Here is a 22,384-nt window from a genome sequence, read left to right as displayed (position 1 = left end):
TGCGGTTGTCACTCAAGCGAGCACTCAGGCGTGAACAAGTAAAAGCGGAGTGGGCTATAATGAGTTAGTTCCCATCCACCGTCAGCCCCAAATTTGGTGCTATAGAAGAGTTTCACTGTACTAGATCTTAAGTATTAGAAAGATTTTGTAATTGCTAACAAAATAAATTTAACATCTCACAGCTATCCAGTGAAACTCAAAAGAAGACATTCGTGGATACTTTTGAAGCAGCAGCAAAGGAACCTGGCACACCTTTTGTTGATATTTTAGCATCCTTTTAAAATATATCAGAGTTTATTCTACCATGGTAAATTGTCAAGAAAATTGTTTATTTATGAATTAAATGGTGCTTCTATTTCCAGTTGTGTAATTTGAAGAATGTATATTTATATGTATATAATTGAAAAACTTATTGAGATAATCTGAAAAGATTAAAACAGAGAACGTTTTTAAATAAATATTTTTGCGGAGTGATTCTATAGATTTGTGTGTTTTCAATTTTTTATACAAAAAAGTGCTGAATTTTTCCTAATTCTTTATTCCTTCTTAAAAAGATTATTCGTCACTGTAATCCTGCGATTCTTTTGAACTTTCAAATAGCGGTAATAGCAGCATAAACGTAAACTTGCATAGTAGATTACTTCCACTACAGAAATTAGGCTCGCTCCCAGAAGTAAATTGCAGGCTCCGCCGACTGAAACTAAGGAGCAATGTTCTTTCACTGTGTTCTTTATTATCTAGATGGTCAATTTTAAATCATAAGCCCTCACTTAAAAAATCATTCCATCCGAATATTTGGTTTCTGATAAATTTTCTCAGAGGAATATTTAGCAACATATGTGCTGCGGAAATATTTCCAAATTCTTTTGTCCTGGAAAACAATAACGTATATTTATTTTAAATTATTCAGATAATAAAGTCTCTAAGTCAAGAGGTTTCTAATTACAATTTGAACTTATTTGAATTTATCGTGTAGAAGGCAGAGTTGCAGTTAACGAAACACCCACATTCCTTGTATTCATTTTTGATTAAATAGACAGGCGGGTCGGAAGTACCAATACACCGCAATTGACTGGCATTGCAAACTGGAATTCCCTCTAAAATAATTTTTAATTGTTTTTAATAAAATAATAACTTAATTTGAGGCGAGTCTGAGATTACAGATTCATATATATTAAAATAAATGGGAGAGGGAAACTAATTTACAAAGGGAGAAGCTAAGTCATTTTCACGATTATTGACGGTACAATGGACTAAATGGGATTTAGTGCCCTTAAAAACTAAGTAATGTTATGTACAGCCGCCAAGTACCCCTTCTCCCTGGAACATGGATTCTTCTCAAGAAGCATAGTCGCACGTTCGAGCCTGCGGTGATTGGGGAAAGTATCGTGTGATATAAGCGGGATACGTCGATTACCAACTCGCATGATTGTTTTTATTAAAGTAAAGAACTATAGTGGATTGATCGTTCTCAACCATGGTAAATTATTTCATGAAAAAGTCTTTTGGCATCGCGTGTTTGCGGAAAAGACCAAAATTATATTTTCATAGCTAGAAAATATGTTCGAAAGGTGAACAGAAATTTGAAAAGGTGAACATTGGTTAGCCTGAGCATCATGTGCTGAGTAAATTGACCTTTTATGAAACCGTGTTGTTGCAATTTTAAGATGGTGTTTTCCTCGAGGTGATAAGTTATACGGGAGAGTATTATTTTTTAAACAATTTTGCTAATTGCATTTAGAAGATTAATGGGCCTGTAGCACAGTTGGTGATAGGGATCCTTGCCTTTTTTCTAGATAAGAATGTTGAATATTTTCCAAAAAACAGAGAAGTAACTTAGTGCAATACAACCATTAAAGATAATAGTGAAAGTTTGGTAGAACTAAATTTAAATTTGAATCAGGTTTAAAGTTTGATCGGACAGGTCAGGTTTGATTGTTTTTTTGAAAAGAGAGATAATATTAGATTGTGGTTTAGTGAGAGCTTTTTTTACGCGCTAGATGGACTTATCTTTGATCTCTAGTTTTCCACAATGCACACTCCCTGATACCTGGGAATAAAGTGCGTTTGATTTTCAGGTATCAGGGAGAATCTAAGCATAATCAGGATGATTATGTTTCGATTCTTGGTTTCATTTTCAGAAATTCTATTCATTGCCTTGACTATTCGACGTTAAATAGGATTTTAAATTTGATTTTAATTGAATATAAATATCTTAAAACTCAAATTGAAAGCCCTGCCACCACCACTCATCGTAAATCAAGGCAACACAAATTTCAGTAATTGATGCTGTTCGGAATCAACTTTCTCAAGATATTAGAGTTAACTTAGTTTGTTATCCTAATAAAAAAGGCACCACTTTAACAACCGAACTGAAATATAAACATGGAATATAAACGTGAATGAAGATATAATCATTTTTCGGAACATTCAGGAAATATTTAAGTAGAAACAAGAATTAGCTACCTCACAGAAAAAAAAAACACAAGATAAACTTTACATCGATTTCCGACGAAAGATTATCTGCAAGAGAAACTAATTTCACAGGAGAAACTTTACACAAATATCGGTTAAACTTTCTTTTGTTTTTCCATGACAAACACATGTTTTTTGAAAGATGCGAAGATGGATAAACAAAACTTATTAAAGATGTTCGCACAAGAAAATACGTGTGCAGTAATCTTTGGCAGTATCCTGTAAACAGCTCACGCTCGAGCCGGTCGTGTACACACACAGAGTACCAACCAATCATACGCGATCCGTCGCGCTGCTACGGTGCGGGCTGGCTACGTACTGTTCACATATCGGACTGTCGCTCGAGTCGCAAAAGTTTTTGACGTTGCGAATTTGTTTCGAATGGTGGACCGATAGGTGAACGGTATATAGCCAGCTTGCACCGCAGCAGCGCGACAAATCGCATGCCATTGGTTGGCGGTCTGTGTGTGTGCCCGGACAGATCGCGCGTGAGCCGTTTCCAGCATACTGCACACGTCTTTTCTTGTACGAACACCTTAAGCAGCAGCGGAAGCTAATTTGGTTTGCTTGGCACCTTCGTTTGGCGCCCTCGGCTCCCGACGATCATAGGAGGAGCAAGCGGTCGTCTGCTTCGCCTTCGCCTTAAAGCGGCCCTGTATAAAAACATTACAATTTATATGCTTAGCGAAACTCTAGTCTGCGAATCTTTAAAAATTAAATTGCTCGGGTATAAAATATATAGAAATAATATTAACAGAGGAACAGTAATTCTCATTCAATAAAATATAGAATAACGCGAATTAATAATTCCCGAACTTTATACTTTTGAAGCCACTGTTATAAAAATAAAAATTCACAGGAAACTATATGTAATGCATCCCTTTATCATGAGACCCCTTCTCGCGATTTTATAAATGACTAGAAAAAAATCTCCATACTCACAAAAGGTTTTATTGCTGCAGGTGACTGCAATGCCAAACATCTAGCTTGGTATAGTAGAAAGGCGAACGCAATTGGGAAACAACCTTTCGAGTTTATAATTGACAATAATCTGTAATGGACTTTGCAATAACCAAAAATAATGTTCTGAACCATGAGACCATCACTATAGACGAACAAGACTCGGACTGCAACTTAATTAAATTTTTAACCCACTATCCTGAAAATCACCCACATATATAAAGTCATTACTGACCTGACATGTAAGAATAAAAACTGCTATTCACACTGCAGTCCCTCAGACTACATTCAATAAATACTAAAAATAAAGAACACAGATGCAATAATTTGAAAACAGTGTTCGATAACCTGGAGATAAATAATAACTTCATTTGGCACATATCAGAGCTACTCACTAAACCCGAAGCTAATATTCTCCCTCTTAACCCTTAATAACCACACATTCGCTTTGTTACCGCTCAGACAGCAAGATCGAAACTTTAAAGGAGTGCAAATTTGCACTAGTGTGGTAGCGGTGTGTGTGTGAAGTCGGTGCCTGTGAAATTTAAAGTATTTTTATTTTATCCAATGTAATAAGTGGAATTATATTGAATGTAAGTATTTCAATATATTTTTGTGTTTTAAATATAATTTTATGAAATACTGGATGATTTTCTCATATTTTTGAAGATATTTTGAAGTACTATTTTTTGTCTATAAATCATAAAATAATCGAAAAAAATGTACATTATTATTACAGAATGACCGAAGAACAGCACTGACGTTATAATTTACGTAATTATAAGGCAGTGCATGCATTAGATGTGGAAGAGGACGCTGTCGAGGAAGAAGAGGGTCTCTGTTCCGATGATTGTGGACGTTTGGCGCAGAAAACTTTGCCTATAACTACTAGGCGACTCATTGCTAAAGTTTTAAGAGTATATGAACCGGTTGTTAGAGGTTACACTGTCATTCGCGAGGAAAGTCGGGCCAAATGTGCACTCTGTGAAACGGAAAGATCCGGGCGAACGCGCTTGAGGTGCAACAATTGCTTGCGCCGTATCTGTGATAAACACAGATGCGGATTGTGCATCATATGTACCTTACATATGGACTAATTTAATTGCAATAATGTATTTTTAACATAGTGTTGTGCAGATTCCATTTTATGTACATTTTATTATAAAATACAGCAATTTTATTCTAAAACAAATGCTTTACTCATTTGTTGCATCTTAATATATACCCTATTTTCAACCTCCTAAAAAATCTTTAATTTCCTGTTATGCTATAGACATATTTTTTTCATTGAAGTGTATCATTTCAACTTTAATTCCAATTAAAAGATTACTTTCGGTCAAATAGAAACAAAATCGCAATTTTTGGAAGAAAAAAAAACTATTTTGCAAACATCTTGTTTTGAATTTGACGTACTTTCATTGCTTAATTTGTTCTTTAGTAGTCAAAACTATTTTCATTGAATTCCTTGGGAATTTCTACCCCAAAAGTACCTATTATACATTAAATTTGGATTAGTTACTTCCGCGATATTGAATTTCAAAGCCAAATCGCACTGGTGTGGTTACTACGTATGCTGAGTTGAGGTGAGGTTACTAAGGGTTAACACACCCCATCAAACCTTTGCGATTTCCCCGAGCGATAAAGCAAACTCCTCAGTAGAAAACTCAGAAAGTAATTTTTCACCACATGACGAAATATTGGACCCTAAGCATATCACTGAATGTGAAAAAATGGTCTCCGAGTATCTAAAAGTCCAATTACCGATCATTTCAAGAAAATAGCCCACAAGGAACTAGCTAAGCAAATGAATGCTACCAAAAATAACAAAGCACCTGGCCCTAACTCAATTACAAATTTAATCATCAAAAAAATTTCCTATCTCGTGCATCACTCTATTTTTGTCATTATATTCAATGTTTGTAAAATATTTAGGGGGTAAACTAAAAACCCTCCTCAATTGGAAGCAGTATATCCAGGACACTAAAGGAAAAGCCTCGTGGCCATGTCGCTTCTCAATTTTTTAATTAATAGACATTCGAGTCTAAAACCCGACCATGAAATGCTAATCTATAAAATGTTTATCCGACCTATAATAATTTACAGCCGTGTCATTTTGAAAAGTGCATCAAAGAGCAAAATTAAACACATTCAGATCATCCAAAACAAATTTCTCAGACGTATTACCAAAACTTCTAGATATATCAAGAAATGTGTCCTGTAAAGAGAATTTTAATTATTATACATTTCAGAGTATATTAACAGAAACCGCTACTTAATTTTATGATTTTGCAACATTATCACCTTTTGAACATATTTCCTCTCGAGGGAAATATAATTTTGATCGTTTTCGAATGCACGCGCTGCCAAAAGACTTTCTTAGGAAAGAATTCACCCTCGTTATTTTCGACCTCACTAAATCCTTTACTCTTTTCTTCTTTACTTTTCTTACATTTTTGTCGTTTCTCCAACCTGCGGGATTTTTCCCACTTCCTGTCATGTGAAATTACTCTCAGATTGTGTAATAATCCCCAAACGGGTAACTCCGATCATTCTTGGGGCCCCATCCCCGATTTTATTTGAAACCGCTATTTCGCTGTGAGTTGCCAGGGGGACATCAACTTTTTACCGAGTATCGCGAATCAGTTTTTTTAAAGGCGAGTGATAGGTGAGATTTGATTGTCTATGCGACGAAAGGAAAAATCTTTTGTATTCGTTTTTTTATTTATTTATTCGTTTATTTATTTATCGGAAATTGAATTAAAATCTAGATGTAGCTTATAAAAAGTGTTTAAACCATTTTCCTTACTCATTGGTCTGGCGAAATGAGGATGGCATCCACAAGCCTTATACATTTGATTATATTTGCATTCCAAAATACACATGTTTAAAGTATAAACTGGCCACATCTTCAAACCTCCATCGTTCAAAAATTTGCAATGTCTTTGCTGAGGTACTAGCAATCTGACTTGACTAGAGCTGTTGAATTCGTCAACAAAAATGTCTAGTTTGTATTGCCTTTGAGATTCCAAATTTAATCGAGGTTTCAGAAATATTTCATCAGGATAATGCACTTCGATCTAGATATAAGCAGGAAAGAAGATAGTTTATTTTTTAAATATTTAGATGCATTGGATTTGTTTATGTAATAATTCATAATAATCCTCTACTTCCCTTGCATTTTTGTGTTGTTGAGCTAATAGTTTCTTTACAAAATTTTGTCCCTATTCAATATTTATTGTATGAGGGTGGTTCATAGAGAGGTCCCTTTTAATTCGAAAATTACCCTTTTCTTTTCAAAAATTTGACAAAATATTTAGGGTCTCAGAGTAAATTAAACATTTCTTTCTAAAGACGCTATTTATTATTATTTTAAAGGACATGTTTGATTAAAATAATAGTATTCAGGGTTCCCTTCGGGTAATTTTTTTCAAAATGTTAATATTTTATGATTAATTTTAGCAATTTGCTTCCCGCATTCGTTGAATATATTGTTTTAAATGACTAAAATTGATATTCAAAGAATAGATACATTCAAAAAGTATTTAAAAATCTAGAAGTGTGCAAATGATACTGAAGGACCCTTACTTTGCCCCAATTTATGAATTGGGCCAATGTTTCAGAGGTAAGACGAATTTTTATTATTTATTTTTATTTGCATTACAACAGAAAATGATGTTGAATAAAACAATTTCCACGTTCATTTGTGTCAATTGCATCGCATACAAAAAATAATGTATGCGTAAAAATAAATTTGTCAAAATAATGTTTATTATTTTTCCCCAAAAGAAACAAATTTCACCGCTTTTTAACTTCATATTAAAAAAAAATATCCAAGAGGTGTAAACGCTTTTATGAACGCTGCCAATTTTAATGCAAAACCACAAAAGCCGTCTTTGGACTTCAGATTCGAAAAAAAATCATTCAAGGGATGTGAAAGAAACTTTTTTAATTTTGCAAATTTAATTTCGAAAACTTTTTATCACATCACTCGGTGAAAATCGGAACGAAATTAAAAAGCCCGAAAATGTTATTGTATTTCATATTTATGTTAGTAAGAGAGTTTATAAGGGAAGTATTGGTCAACTTTTGGCCTTTTGCATTTTTCAGGACATTGAAAATTTAATTTTAAGTTTTAAGTGTTTCATGTTTTTAAATGCAATGTTTTAAAATTTGAAAAAAGGCGGTAAAATTTGGTTTTTTTAAAGGAAATTTCAATCTTTATTTCAAAAATGAATTTTTGTGCTTGCATTGTTTTTTTGTGGTGCAATAATGAATAAGGAAATTGCTTCTGGAAAAATTATTTTTTACTGTATATTAATTTGAAACTTCAGGTCAATGCTCCTCGAGAAAAAATTCTTTTATCAGGCCAATTTATTTTTGAATATTTAATGGAATGCTTAGATTTTTTGAAAGTCCTTAAGATCATTTCACTTTAGTTTGAAATATCTGAAATCTCAAAATTGGCCACATTTTCTTGATTCCAATAAAAAACGGAACAAGCTTAAACGTGTAAATCTTAGCATTTTTCATCCCTCACTGATTTTCAAGTTATTTCAAATTTCAAAATTGTTTCTTTGAAAGCCTGCAAAAAAGCATCAAAACTATCAAACCCTTAAATTGTTAATTACGGAATATTTTTCAGTTAAAATGACTAGTTTTTAACGGTTCTGACTACATAAAAATACTTAAATATAAAACCCTGCACTTCAAAAAATTTTTTAATTATCCAAATTATTAAAAATTGAATAAAATTATACAAACCTTTTTTTTATCTTCAAAACCTAAATTATTATTTTTACTTTTGAAAATTTCAAATCTACTCAATTAAGTTTGAAAAGTTCAATCACTTTCCATTATGAAATTCTGAATTACCAATCCTTAATTTGAAATTTTGTTCCCTTAAAATTCGATATTCTTCGTTTTTAACATTTTAATGTGCTATTTTTTAATTTAAATTTAGAATTGAATAAAATTGGATTATTTTGCTTCCTAAAATTTTATGTTTTTAATTGACCACACATTTTCTATTCTGAGCGAAAGAAACGTTACTTGAAAAAAAATTGTCAACACTTTTGTTTTGGTATTGCCCTAGTAAAATCTGAATTATTAGAAGCTTTACAGAATAATATTGTATTTTTAATTTCACCTGGAAGTCTAAATTTACATGAATTTACAAACATTCAAGGCTGTCCTTACACACCTTTGTATCAATTTTTGGGAGGCCGGAAACTATATTAAATTTCTTATTATGGAAATTGTAATATTGTCTATCCGGTGGATTCACTTCTGGAATTATTCTGGAATTATTAGCAAACCAATATCTAAAAGAAAGAAAATTTACAAATATATTCATTTTTTTCAGAAAGAAATGAATAAAAGTAATGAATTTTTATATAAAAGTGAAATTTATTAAATATTAATGAAATTCTCATATTGATAATTTCGGAATTGTAAATTATTTAGGTTCGTACAAATTTGTATCATACTGAATATTAGAATTTTAAAATACAACTTACTCTAATGAAGAATAGACGCTGACGTAATTCCCGAATGATTTGCAAATTCCATTTTCTGTGCTTATCAAAGTATAGTTGTTGGTATAATTTTGATTCAATACATTTAAATCTACAAGAAGCTCATTCAAAATTGTTAACCATTTTTCTGGTCGTACTTTATCGTACATCGGAGTTACATTAAACTTAGAATAATCAATTTTCGATATAAATTGAAAAAATTCTCTTGCTTCGATTGTATCTTTTATCCCATGACTACAGATAACGATTTAAATACATATAATATAATAAAAATAAATCTCTAAAAACAGTTCCTAATGCTGTCACGTGACAGATTTTTCTAAACGAACTTATTTATAAATTATTATATACTAAATTCGGGACCGAAAGTCGAGGCCCGTCACTTTTTTTATTTCAATTAGCTCAAAAAAATCTCTCAATTGTTTCATAAAAAGCATCTCAAAGCTTAAAGTCTTCCGAATTCAACGATATTCTTACTTTTACCATAAAAAAATAATGTCAATAGTCAGAGGACAAAACCTAAAAAAACAGGGGTTTTTGGCCTCCTTTTTCAAGCGTCGGCCTTCATTTGTTCTCAGAAAGCGTTCGACGTTAGAAAAATTCTGAAAAAATTCACAGATATTCATTCAAAATTTGAAATCATTTACTTTTTACAAACATTTACTTCCAAGTAATTTATCTCAAGAACAAATGAAGATAGGAAGCCGTTTTATTGGCTTCAAATGTGCATTTTTGTGATGTGAGTGCAGTGCAATAAGAAAAATTTGTAATAAAACAATTGTTACGCAAGAAATATCATTTTGAATATTTCTGATTTTAATCAGTTTTGACATGTGGGCGGCACATTAGGACAAGTGGCAGAAAAAAGTACTCTTCCGATGCGAATAGTAACTGTTGTCACATCTATTCAGGGCAGTCGGCTTGCTTCTAAAGTTACTATTGTCATCGAAAGGAAATTTTTATTGCACCACCTGTGCTGCTGTGTCATCCGCATGCGAAAATTAATTAAAGTCAAACATATTAATAAATTTTTTCTTATTTCACTCCACTCGCATAAAAGACTGCAAATTTGAATCCATTAAAGGGCTGTCTTCACTCATTCTCATGATAAAGTATTTATAAATAAATTCCCGTAAAAATTAAATTATTAAATATTTCTAAAGAATGTTGAAAGAATATCTGTGCATTTTTTCAGATTTTTAAAAATTTCAACTGCTTCCAGAGAACAGGTGGAGTCAACCCTTCAAAAGGAGGCCAAAAAAATCCTGTTTTTTCATCTGTTGGTCTCTAATTATTAACAAAATGTTTAAGGGTAATGGTAATAATATCGTTGAATTAAAAAGGTTTAAGACTTTGATTCTTTTTATAGACAATTCAGAGATTTTGTTTCAGCGACTTGCAATCAAAAGAAGTGAGGGGCCTTGACTTGCGTTTAGAAAATTTGAATATTGGATAATTTAATTATCAGAACGAATGTAAAATTTTATCATTTTGAATTCAAAGTGTTCAAAATTGAACAATTTTATTTTTAATTAAAGAATCCAGAATTTGAACGATATCACATAATAACTTCGAAAATCATTGCTGTTTTTACGGTTTAAATCTATGTGCTTTCTAATTTGAAACTTTTAAAATTAATGAATTCAAAATTGAAGCATTAAAAATCGAAATTTTCAACACTTTGTTCAAAAATTGAAGGAGTCTTAAATTTTAGGATCTTGAAAGTAAGTCATTTAAAATAATTGAATTTAAAATCCTTGCATCACGACTTTTAAAATTAAAAAATTTTCATTGAAAGTGCAAAGTGGGAAAAATTAATAACTTGAAAATCAACAATAAAGTATTTCCAATAAGGAGATCAACTTCATGCTGCTTTAAGTGGAAAAGCAACTTTATCAGAAGTCAAAATCACATATAATAAAAATGGTTGAATATTATATTATAAGTAATTTCAAATAAAAAAAACGTATGCCTGACATGGAAAATTAATTCAGTTATTAATTTATGATAATTTCGTTTGAAAGATTTGCCCACAAAACAGGCTAGAGCATGCTCTAAGGAATATATAAAAATATTCATGAGTGCCAATTTTGAATTTTTTTATTATTTTCTTTTTTACTCTAAGCCTACGATTCAAAGCAAAAACTGAAAAAGTAAATAGCATCGAAAGTTTTTTCTTACTTTTTGAATACTGTTTTGAATTTGGTTTCATTTACAGGATTTACAGGACATAATGTAAATGACGGTATTGTGACATCAAAATTTCTGTAATTATTATCGAGAGATATCACTGTTGCATCATGCTGATACCGTTCCCAGGGTTGCAAAGAAAGTAAGATTAGAAGTATAAGCGAAATAATAATAGTACCACCTAAAAAGCATCTGTATAAAACGTAAAAATAAATGTCAGGAATTTTTTCTCACATTAAGTGAAATTTAATAATATAATTCAAAAAATAAAATAAAAAGGTACGTTATGTTTTTAATGAAAAATAAGTGCTCAAATCATTTTGTAATTTTTGTATACTCTTTTTTATTCGTTGGCAAAAATAATACTTTTCTTTTTGAATACGTAATTTATCGTAATTTATTAAAAATTATTAATAATAATAAGCAAAGTTAATTTTCTACTGGCCTTTCACAGATGTGTCTTCGAGGAACAGCTAAGTGATTTAAGCCATGTATAGTTGAATTATGAGCAAAATCCACTAATAACTGTCCCAATGGCGTTTTTCCTTGAATTTTGTCCACCCCGATTTTCACCACAGGCGATTCCAGAACTCCTACGTCTTTTACTGTCCAGAGAGCTCGTTTTTTCTCAAGATCTGGCCATATATCGTTTAGGTAAAAAATTCGAAGTTCACTTTTAAGTTTTAATACTTCTATTTTATTCATTTTGACAAAATACGGGTTGGGAAAATATCATTAAAACTTTAGAGACACGAATTTTATTATTATGCTCTTATATTGAACTTATATAGTGAATGAAGAGGGATTGAAACATTTGATAGTCTCATGCTTCTGCAGCGCTACAATTTTCTCTTAAATATTACAGTAGCCACACATGATTTCCCATGTTTATGATTGTAGCGGGAATAGATTCTTATCTCCAATTTCAAAGCTTTATGAGTTCTTTTCTGCTAGATACATAATTTTTTGTTAAAATAAATGCAAGCACTAATTACCCTTCTTTTTAAAAATGTACTAAAATATTTTATCACTGTTTAAAAATATCCTGAATATCTAGTAATTATTACACTTTCTATCAAAATCAAATATCATTTAGTAAAAGAAGATATTTAAAGAGAATTGGATAAATTTTATCGGTGTCTTAACTCGATTTTTTTGGAGAATTAAAAAAAAATGTTTTCTGAAGAAAGATCTTCTCCTTCGTTCCTCTGGGAATCGAACCACGGAACTTCCGACTGCCGTTCAAGTGCTTTTTCCTTAAAGTATTAGAGAGATCAAAAGCAAAATATTTTTTTAGAAAAATACGAATTATTTTGCCAGGTGTTACGTGTCAAATTTTTCAAAGAATCTGTATTATCATCAGAGAATAACAGAAATTCTTACAGGCTTTTCAGACTAGATGGAATTATAAATTAATTTTTTTTAAATTACATTTTCTCTAAAAAAAAGATCTTCTCCTTCACTCACATAAACAATCAGAATTTAAAAAAATTATGGTTCCATCTAGTCTAAAAAGACTGTAAGAATTTCTGTTATTCTCTGATAATAATACAGATTCCTTGAAAAATTTTACATGTAACACCTGGCAAAATGAAGCGTGTATTCCTGAAAAAATATTCTTCTTTCGATCTCTCTAGTAGCTTACGGGAAACGCATCCGACCGGCATTTGGAAGCTCTGTGGTTCGATTCCCAGCGAAGCGAAGGAGAAGATATTTTTTTTAGAAAATATTTAATTAATTTTTTTTTATTCATATCTCCATCTAGTCTAAAAAGACGTCAAGAATTTCTGTTATTCTCTGATGATCATACAGATTTCTTGACAATTTTGTTGGAGAAATTTTAAAGTGGTTAAATGATTTTGAATTTAATTTTTCAGCTCAAGACTAGAATTTTATTTCATACGAAGTCTGTGCGGGAATTATCTGAGCTTGTGCTCCAAATGTCTACCTAGTTGTGCTATTGTGAAAAACAGCTATTTAACATTCAGAGATAATCTCTTGCGTGAACGTCTAATTACGTACGCTTCGCATTTCAGGATGACGGAATGCATCGAACAACGAGTGTGCATTACATTGTGCTGAAACTTTGCCATTCGTGTTTGGAACCATTACTTTATTTGGCAAAATCTTAAAACCCAATCCAAGTCAGATGAAAATAAAAATTGTATTATAATTGATATACAAGTATTAAGCATAGTCTAGAAAATTTGACATTTCGGGCAAAATCACGTGCGAAGCACGAGATAAGTGATGAGAATGTGTTCGCTAAAGCCAAAAGAGCTTTAACAAAAGAGTGTTCACAGTCGAAAAATTACAGTTGTCGAATCATTGATCTTTAGTTTTAAAAGGTCTCTGCACGAATGTGGGAGAAATGCAAAGATCGATCGCGAATATGCTAATGCACGAATCTGAGAAAAATACAAATTCCGAGTGCGTAGCGCGAGGTAAATACAAAATCGAGGCGGTAGCGCGAGTTAAATACATCATCAAGCGCGAAGCGCGAGGACCAACCATTGGGCGCCCTGGGCGCTCAAACTTGCGAGCAGCGCGCCCAGCGCGCGATGAGACTGTTCCTGCACACATAAATAAATACCTTCATCTTCTTTTTTGTGTGCAACACGTATTATTTTCGGATTTTTTTGCTCGGTTTTAGACTTATTTTTCAATTTTGTACAACACTTGAGGAAGGGGGGGGGGGTTACCTCCGAGTAATTTTTGTATGCATATTGGATGGATTCAATTTTACTTTGTTCCTTATAAAACTATTTTCCCAATTGTCTTAATGTATGGAAAGTATATATTATCAAAGACACAAAATAAAAATTATTTAGAGGTAGCTAACCCCATTCATGATTAAAATTTTTTTTGCGAAACACGTCAACTTTATTCTTTTTTCAAGTATAAAATATTTTTAAAAGAAATTTTTTCCTGTGAATTAAAAAATGTTCAGCACAACGTTAACAATACGTAGGGGTGTTTTACCCCCTTTTTTTTAGAAAATTACGTCATTCTTTTTGCATTACGAGAAAAGTTTTTCAGTAGGTTTGATGTTAGTTTAGATTTTATACACAAAGCTATACAATCGACATGTGAGAGCCCTATCTTTGAGGGACTGTTTCAAAGTGTTTTTCCGCGGATGAATAAAATACGTGTCGCTTAGTTGTTTGACTACTACAACATATATCAGGGAGAATCAAATCGGCGAGGGACTCCTGGAGTACATTCCTCGTCAGAATTGGCCATGGTAACCATGGTGTAACTAGTCAAGGTGCCCCAACACTGAAGTAAATTTTACTATAATGGGTCGCATAAGTGACTAACGGGCCGGCCATATTGCTTGTACATATATTAATAAATTAGTTATTCCGTAGGTGTTGTTTAACATTGCATATGTGTTGGAGGTCTTTTGCAATGAAAAGAATCCTTAGCCACTTTTTTATTGGATGGCAGATAAGCTGCGCATGACTGTACATTTTATGGTTTCAAAATATGATGTTAATTCTGAGTTGAAGAATTGTTTATATCGCCGGGGATCTTCTGGCAAAAACAATATCTTTTGACCTGAATTTCTTGAAGGACTGATGATTCAGATGATCCTCATTCAATATTGATACACACACGTTGGCATGATCGCCATCTATGCGTATTTTAACTCTTTTGTAGGTATTCGGATGATCCGCTACAGGAACCGTGAATCGAACCAATATTTTATTTATTATTAATCCAATGACATACTTGTAATTATCATCTGTTCCTACACAGCAAAAGCCTTCTGGTAGAGGGTAACTTACACCACGATCATAATAATTTTCATAATGATAAACATGAAGTTGAATGAGATGTGGATGAATTGTAGTCCTTCTTCTGAATAGTCAAACTAATTCTGAAAGAATGAGTGTAAAATAAATTATTCTTTTACATAGCTATTCAATTAATGCAAGAAATTATAGTTGCTACTTTAGGGAAAATGCATATTCTTTTCAGCTTGACTGTTTTTGTACCCGTTTCGTCTACACTTTCAGATATCAATTTTGTTATCAGTTTCTGTCTCCGTGTTTGTTTTAGTTTGCGTTTCAGTATCTTTATACATTCCATGTCCATATCTGTCTTAATATTTGTTTTAGTAACCGTCGACGTATCGGTTCCAGTATTAGTTTCCGTAGCAGATGGAAAGTTTTAGTATTCACACTAAGAAATTACTAACCGCTGGGAATCGAAACACAGAACTTCAGATTGCGATCGGGTGCTTTTCCCTTAAGCTACTAGAGAGATCGAAAGAAGAATCCTTTCTCAGAAATACACGCATTATTTTGCCAGGTGTAACAAGTCAAATATTTCAAGGAATCTGTATTATCATCAGAGACTAACAGAAATTCTCAAGGTCTTTTCAGACAAGATGGAGCTCCATATAGTCTGAAAAGACGTTAAGAATTTCTGTTTTTCTTCGATGATCATACAGATTCCTTGAATGATTTAAAATAGGAAATAATATACTGCAACTAAAAATGCACCTTAAGTTATAGATATTATATTTACCTATAGGATTGAGAAAAACCCCTAACAGTGTAACTAATAAATATTCTTTAAGATGTTTGAGCATTATCTCAAATTATTTATCGCTCATGCATCTGTTTCTTCAACACTGTTCTTGTACACCATTTAAGATTTATGATTATATTATAACAGTTTAAGAGCAAGGAGTATTACTTAAGAGACAAAAGAGAGATGAATATTTGCTAAAGCACTTGATAAATGTGATAAAGTATGGATATATTAAAAGCAATGTGAAAATGATTTTTTTTTGTTTCTCAAAAATAATACCCAATAATCAGCAAAATTAATATAAAAATTAATAGAGACTACTAATTTACGTGTTAGAAACGTCTAATTTTAATAAAATAAAAATTACTTTTGAAGTACCCAAAACTACTTATTTAATTACATGTTTATTTTTACATTAAAATATCCCGTAGAAAATTCAAAGTATGAAGGTACATTAAAAAACTAAGATCTAAAAAAAATATTTTTGCTAAAGATTCATTCAAGTGATAATTAAACAATTGTAAAACTATGATTTTCAAAGTTTAATTTTTGGAAAATATTGTAAAAGTGAATTTAATTTAACTATTTGTAATATTTTCAGTACTAATGTCAAAAATTCACAACCATGATATTGCATAACATTGATTTAAGAAATTTAAACTAAAATTTAAAACATGTTTAATTGTTCAATATCATGGTAACTTGAACTATTATTTAAATCTATGTTCACATGCTGATAATCTCATTTTTCAACCATACAAAAAATGTCTCTGTTAAATTTAAATAATATGTATCTTGTCAAATAAATGATTAAAAAAATTTTAATTGTAGTATCTATCAATAATTTTTCGGCTTTCCAAGTATTTCAGTGAACTTTGTCAAAAGTTTCAACATAAAAGGAATTTTTCATCAACTAAAAATCATAAAAAAAGGTTTGCGAATTTGAAAGTAAAAAGTTGTATTTTTGATATTTTAGTGTTTTATACTTTTTAGTTCCATAATATTGTTTGATTATTTAGGAATCTCTTGTGAGACCTTTTTTAAAATAAGATTAATATGAACTTCAATAATAAAATATTAATAATAAATATTAAATAAATATAATAATTAATATATAATATTTTGTTGTATACTGGCAGTATCCTCGACATTTATTATTGGTTAAGAAAACAATATGACGTGTTTAAGATGTTATAGTTTATTTAGGGTTTTTGATACTTCTTCTAATTTTTTATAAGATCATTTATAATTTACTGTAAAGGCGATGTTAAAAACTGTAATTAAAGTCAATTCAATAAAATTATTCATTAAACATTTCAAATAACGTTAAATGTAGAATTATGTACTGAAGATAATTAATGTGAAGCAACCTATTTTTGAATGGCAAAATAATCAATTGCTAAAAAGTTAAATAAATTTGACAAATTCTAAGCTCGAACTATCTTTATTTGTTTTAAGGCATTCAAAAATTCTTAAATGACTTTTGACGGAATGCTTTGTCTTGATGTTCGAATTGCAAAGAAAATCTTCTATTCATAAAAAAAATGTTTTTAAAGAATAATATGTGTAGGGTACTAAAATATTTTAATTAGTGACTCCAATAAAAATGGTAGATTTTTAAATAAATTCTTTAATATCTTTATACCTAAGTTTTCGGGAAGTTGAAATAAATTATAAAATTTTTTACACTTCAAGTATGGGAAATAGATGAATGATTTATTTTTATCTTAAATTTCATAACATTTCAGTTCTTTCTTGAATAATTTAGGATTTATGATTCACATTTATAATACAAAATCAATGTTTTAGAAGCTTTAAAATCAAATAAATATTCGTTTTCAGGAAAGAATTCCACAGTTTGGTGTAAGGTTGAGCTTTTCTGACTTTCAACATGTATAAAAGATACATTCTAGGATTATTTTTAGAGGCTTTATTGATTATAATATTTAAAGGAATTATATAATATCTATATTTTTCTATGAATTTGATATAAATTATCTACATAGTTTTGACTTTCAGGGGTATAATTTAAATTTTAAGATACATTTTTCACTTGAAACTTTCAAATACCATTTAAGATTTCCAACTTTCCCCCACCCCCGGGGGGCGGTGTGGTGGAATCGATTTTAACATAAGTGTATGTACTCTTCAGAGTGATTAAATTTTGATTCACGATTTGAACAACATTAAAAAAATACTTTTACTAATCACTTAAATTCAGAGCAACCTGTACTTTATGCTATTTATGTTTCCAGTTGTCCATTAATATTAAAATAAATCTTGTAATTATCTTGAAATGATGTTTATTTCTTAAAATTAATACTTGCAATAATTTGTCTAAATCCGCATTACCATTACGCATCATTTTTTTCAATTAAATATTTGTTTCAATTTTATGGATTTTTTGCTGAATAATTATAGGATGTTAAGACATTTAATATCATTTCAATGAATATAATTGATGCCAAAACAATCCAAACTAGATAGATAAACGTTTATTTTTAGGCCTGCTGACCTTAAAAAATGGACTTGCTTACCCTTCCATTCTCTTTTCTCGCTATGCCTTGCATTACCAGCCTCTGCCTCCGCGGCTAACACCTCATACTTAACTACCATTTACAATATTTACAGTTTCCTTACATCTACTTCCTCTCCCATTTACAATTTTCCTTCTCCATTCCTCTTCCTCCTTCCTTCTCTTTTTCTCCATATTAATATTGCGCTCTCTCCCTTGGCATAATCTACACAGAGTTCCCGTTAAACCTTGACTCTCTTATTCTCTCCTCTCCTTCTGCCTTCTCTTTCTCCATGCCATTCTTTTGAACCAACTCATATACTTTCCTTCCTCGTGCATCCATCTCACTTCATCCATCTGCAATCCATTCGCTCTAAAATAATTTTCCCTTTCCACCTCCATCTTTGCACCACTACGTCTGTTCTCCTTCTCCCACCATTACTTTCTAACCAGCTTACTTCCCCCCTTTTCCAAAAATTTCTCCTCATATTTACACGCTCGACTCCCTGTTATAATCCCTAAACTCGTTCTTCCTGTCTTCGTCCTGACAATATAGTTCGGCGTATTCCTTGCCAACCCCAGTGTCCACTTTACATATCTCTCCTGTATCCTATTTACCTCCTCACTTACCTTCCATCCTCACACCGCCACTCCGTAAAATAAGACACTCATCACTAGCGAATCAAACAATTTCATTCTCCTTACAAAATCATCTGCGAATAACATCTTCCCCAGTCCCCACACCTGCCTCATCACCACATTTGCTGTTCTCACCCTCTCTTTTATAAGACCATCTACTCCCCCATTTCTTCGAAATAGGAAGCTAAGGTACACAAACTCTTTCACCTTCTGTATCGCTTTTCCCTTCCACTTCCACTCCCCTCCCCTATCCCACCTACCTCCTTTCCTGAACACCATAATCTTCGACTTGTCTGCATTTAACTCTAACCTATTTTTGTCCAAGTATCTTCTCAACCTCTTCAGCATCTTCCTTAAAGCCTCTTCGCTCTTTGCCAGCAGCACTATGTCATCTGCATATGCGAGTGACCATATCCTGACTCCTCCTACCATAACTCCTCCTACCACTTTGGCCGTTAGCTTACTTTCCATATCCGCGATCAAAATTGCAAAAAGCGTTGGGCTAAGCGGGCATCCTTGCCTCAACCCCCTATTCATCTAGATTCCCTCAGAGACTCCCTCCCCTCCTCACACCCTATTTTTTGTCTCCTCATATACCTCCCTTACCCTCTCGATCAGGTGCCTCTTCACTCCCCTCTCTTCAATTGCCCCCTACAACCTCCCACTATCTATCGAAGGGAACGCGCCCTTTAGATCTACAAAAAAACGCGTACACTTTGGCACCCTTTTTGGTTAGTTCTCTATCCATCACGTGCTACCAGGCGTTAATATTGTCAATAGTACGCATTCCCTCCCTAAAGCCCGCCTGCGTCTCCGGCAATATTCCTTCCCCCTCAACATCCTTGCGCAGCTAATCTGCCAACACCATCGCGTATATTTTGTACGCAGTATTCATTAGCGTAATTCCTCTATAATTTTCCTGCCTCTCCCTATCCCCTTTCTTATACAGTGGAACGATCAAAGCGTATATGGGTAAAAATGTAAAAAACCTAAAAATGTCTGATATTTAAAATGATTATATTAGAGAGACGTTCAAAAATTACATAACGCGTGTAGCGGTTAAGGGCAAAAATTAGCAGAAAAAAAGTTGCGCATTTCTTGAGCGCTCACTAAGGACTTCAATTTTAAAGTAATTAAGGGTAGTTCAAAAGATTTCAAGGTTTGCGAGGAATTTGAAAGAATTGGAAGAGAGTGTGTGTTTTGATTTTGAGGGGTGTTGTCGGAAGTTGCTTAGTAAAGGTCTATTTTTGAATACATTTATATCTTGTGGATCATTTTCCAGAAAGGTTTGACAAACAATATCTACAGATGGAAAATTATACTATTCGAAATATTCAAATGTCGCTGAAAATATATTAAATTCCTTGAATTGTTTTTAATCTTTTGAAATTTTTTGAAATCCTCCGAAATACAGAAAAAAATGGTTCACGCTCCAACTTTTAGAGATCAGCTTATCAAATTGTTTTGTGTAATAAAATAACAACGTGACGTGATAAGACTACTTCTTACTCTACTCTAAGCTTTATAATTTATGAAAATATTTGTGTATATGCATGATGACACAGTCTGTGAAGAGACTGCGTCGTTAACAACTCATAAAACAAACTTATCTCACCATCATTTAATTTAATGAAATGACTATGATTTTTTTTTTATGTTTTTAATTATTTATTTTTTACAACATTGGCTTCGAAAAACGACACTGTTGTTAAATATTCAGATATTTATCACTCAAAGTATATTTTCCATGATCATAAATTATGGCAAAATTGAGGTATCTTCTGTACGCATCACCAATCGTATTAGTTATCACCAATGCATTGTTTTCGGTATGCTCCTGAAAGTAAAAATATGTTTTATTATTCAACAATAGACTTTTGAGGCATTATATTAAACTGTGTTCAAATTTTAATAATCTCATTTTAAAACATAAAAGGTATCTTTATTGTAATAAACTAATTTTTATTTTGTTATAAAATTGATTGAATACGAATATTTCATAATTAAATTATTAATTCATGATTTCTCGACTTACCAAGCAGCTTGGGAACTTCGCAAATAGTGGAACAACAATCGCTGCCAGTATCACACTTATCTCGATTTTTTCCCGAAATTGTTTCTCCGGAGATTGGGTCTACAACGCATTCTGCGTCTACCACTCCAAAGTAAAAAGCCACACACATCAAGGCAAAGAAAGCGAAAATTGCAAGCTTCATTTTAATCGATATTCGAAAGTTGAATAATTATTTTGCTTCAGTTATGGCTTATACACTAAATCTATTTCCAAGCATAAATAGGTAGAAACGGAAATAATTATGCTTAACTTTTTAGAAGACATAAGTCTAATTACGTCATATTTGCCTAATGTGGAGGAAGGCTAGCAAATAAACTGGGTACACATATAAATAACACGAAAGTGATAAGAACAAGATAAGGCTGAAAGCTGTCAAAAAGTCCGTTAAATATACTTGCATAATTTTATCATTAAAAGGCGAATTAAAATTATTTTAAACGAAAAATTTGTATCGGGTACTAAAATATTTCATTTGGGGACTCATATAATAGTTTCACAATTCAAAAACAGTTGTTTAATATTTTAAGGGTTCAAGAAGCTAATACAAATATTATTTTTTTAGTAAATTAAAGTGGTCCTTCTTTGAGATCTTTTAACCGAAAAAATAGTTGAAATACACTTAATAATTACATAACACATCAGTAATCAAATATAAAATCGCAAATCAATGCCACCTTGAATATATGCGTCAAAAATTTCTGTTCGTCTCAAAGTCATATTTAAAAAAACTCAAGTCTTCCAAACGTTACATATATGTCACTGTGGGCGGTAGAGGGTTAATTACGTATCTGCCTGAATAGTCTCCTTACGAAAACAATAATAAGTTTGTTATTTTCTCTAATTATGGCAACACCCAAAAATGTAAGTTTGGAGTTTGTTTTCAATTTAATTATTACATTGGATTCTAGGATGGTATGCACAATAGATCATCAATTTTGTCTACAGGAACGCATGTAAATAAGTCATTAGCGTATCTATAAAATATATGTAATTGAAAGTAAGCTTTTATAAGCACGTCTAGTACCAAAATTTCCTTGGACTAAGTTTTAAATTGCCGCAGATAATGGAGATTCTATTGGGATTCGATATATCTGCTTGAAAAATTCATTTTTTAAACTGCGGTAAGCATCGATTAAAACCAATATACAGCTATTAGGAATATTAAGAGATTCAATCTTATCAACGAGATCTTAGCTATTTCTTACAAATTTATTATTTTTTCCGATAATTACTTCAGAACATAAAATAATTTTATAAACTTAAACATTAATACAGAAAATTAAAACTAAACTGAACAAGGAAAAAATAAAAGGATTAATTTATTTATGTAATTATTCATCAGAGTAAAAAATTGATTATTATTATTATTTTAGTCTTAGTTAAAAAATACTAATATTCTACAACACAGTTCAATTTTGTATCCCACGAGATGTTAGAATGGAGTAGGGTGTAGTT

General features: G+C 31.7%; 2 protein-coding genes across 2 annotated transcripts in view; one reads left to right on the top strand and one right to left on the bottom strand.

Annotated features, from left to right (window-relative positions):
* Positions 1 to 463, top strand: part of LOC117167146 (huntingtin) — a 52,095-nt gene extending 51,632 nt beyond the window's left edge. The window contains exon 15 of the mRNA XM_033351859.1: positions 183 to 463. Coding sequence (XP_033207750.1) covers positions 183 to 281 — 99 coding nt within the window. The 3' untranslated portion in view covers positions 282 to 463. The remainder of the gene's footprint in view (positions 1 to 182) is intronic.
* Positions 464 to 508: 45 nt separating this feature from the next.
* Positions 509 to 21,038, bottom strand: LOC117182960. The gene is made up of 8 exons (XM_033376079.1): positions 20,891 to 21,038; positions 11,605 to 11,794; positions 11,151 to 11,351; positions 8,636 to 8,756; positions 6,242 to 6,512; positions 947 to 1,097; positions 771 to 871; positions 509 to 700 (listed from the first exon to the last, which is right to left on the bottom strand). Exons 1-8 carry the CDS (start codon positions 21,036 to 21,038, stop codon positions 537 to 539), a joined length of 1,347 nt encoding a protein of 448 aa, XP_033231970.1. The 3' UTR covers positions 509 to 536.
* Between the last annotated feature and the right edge of the window lie 1,346 nt (positions 21,039 to 22,384).

Source organism: Belonocnema kinseyi, chromosome 2, assembly GCF_010883055.1.
Source record: "Belonocnema kinseyi isolate 2016_QV_RU_SX_M_011 chromosome 2, B_treatae_v1, whole genome shotgun sequence".
Classification (NCBI taxonomy): Eukaryota; Metazoa; Arthropoda; class Insecta; order Hymenoptera; family Cynipidae; genus Belonocnema; species Belonocnema kinseyi.
Note: the sequence above shows the minus strand (reverse complement) of the source record. Positions and strands in the feature narration are given on the sequence as shown.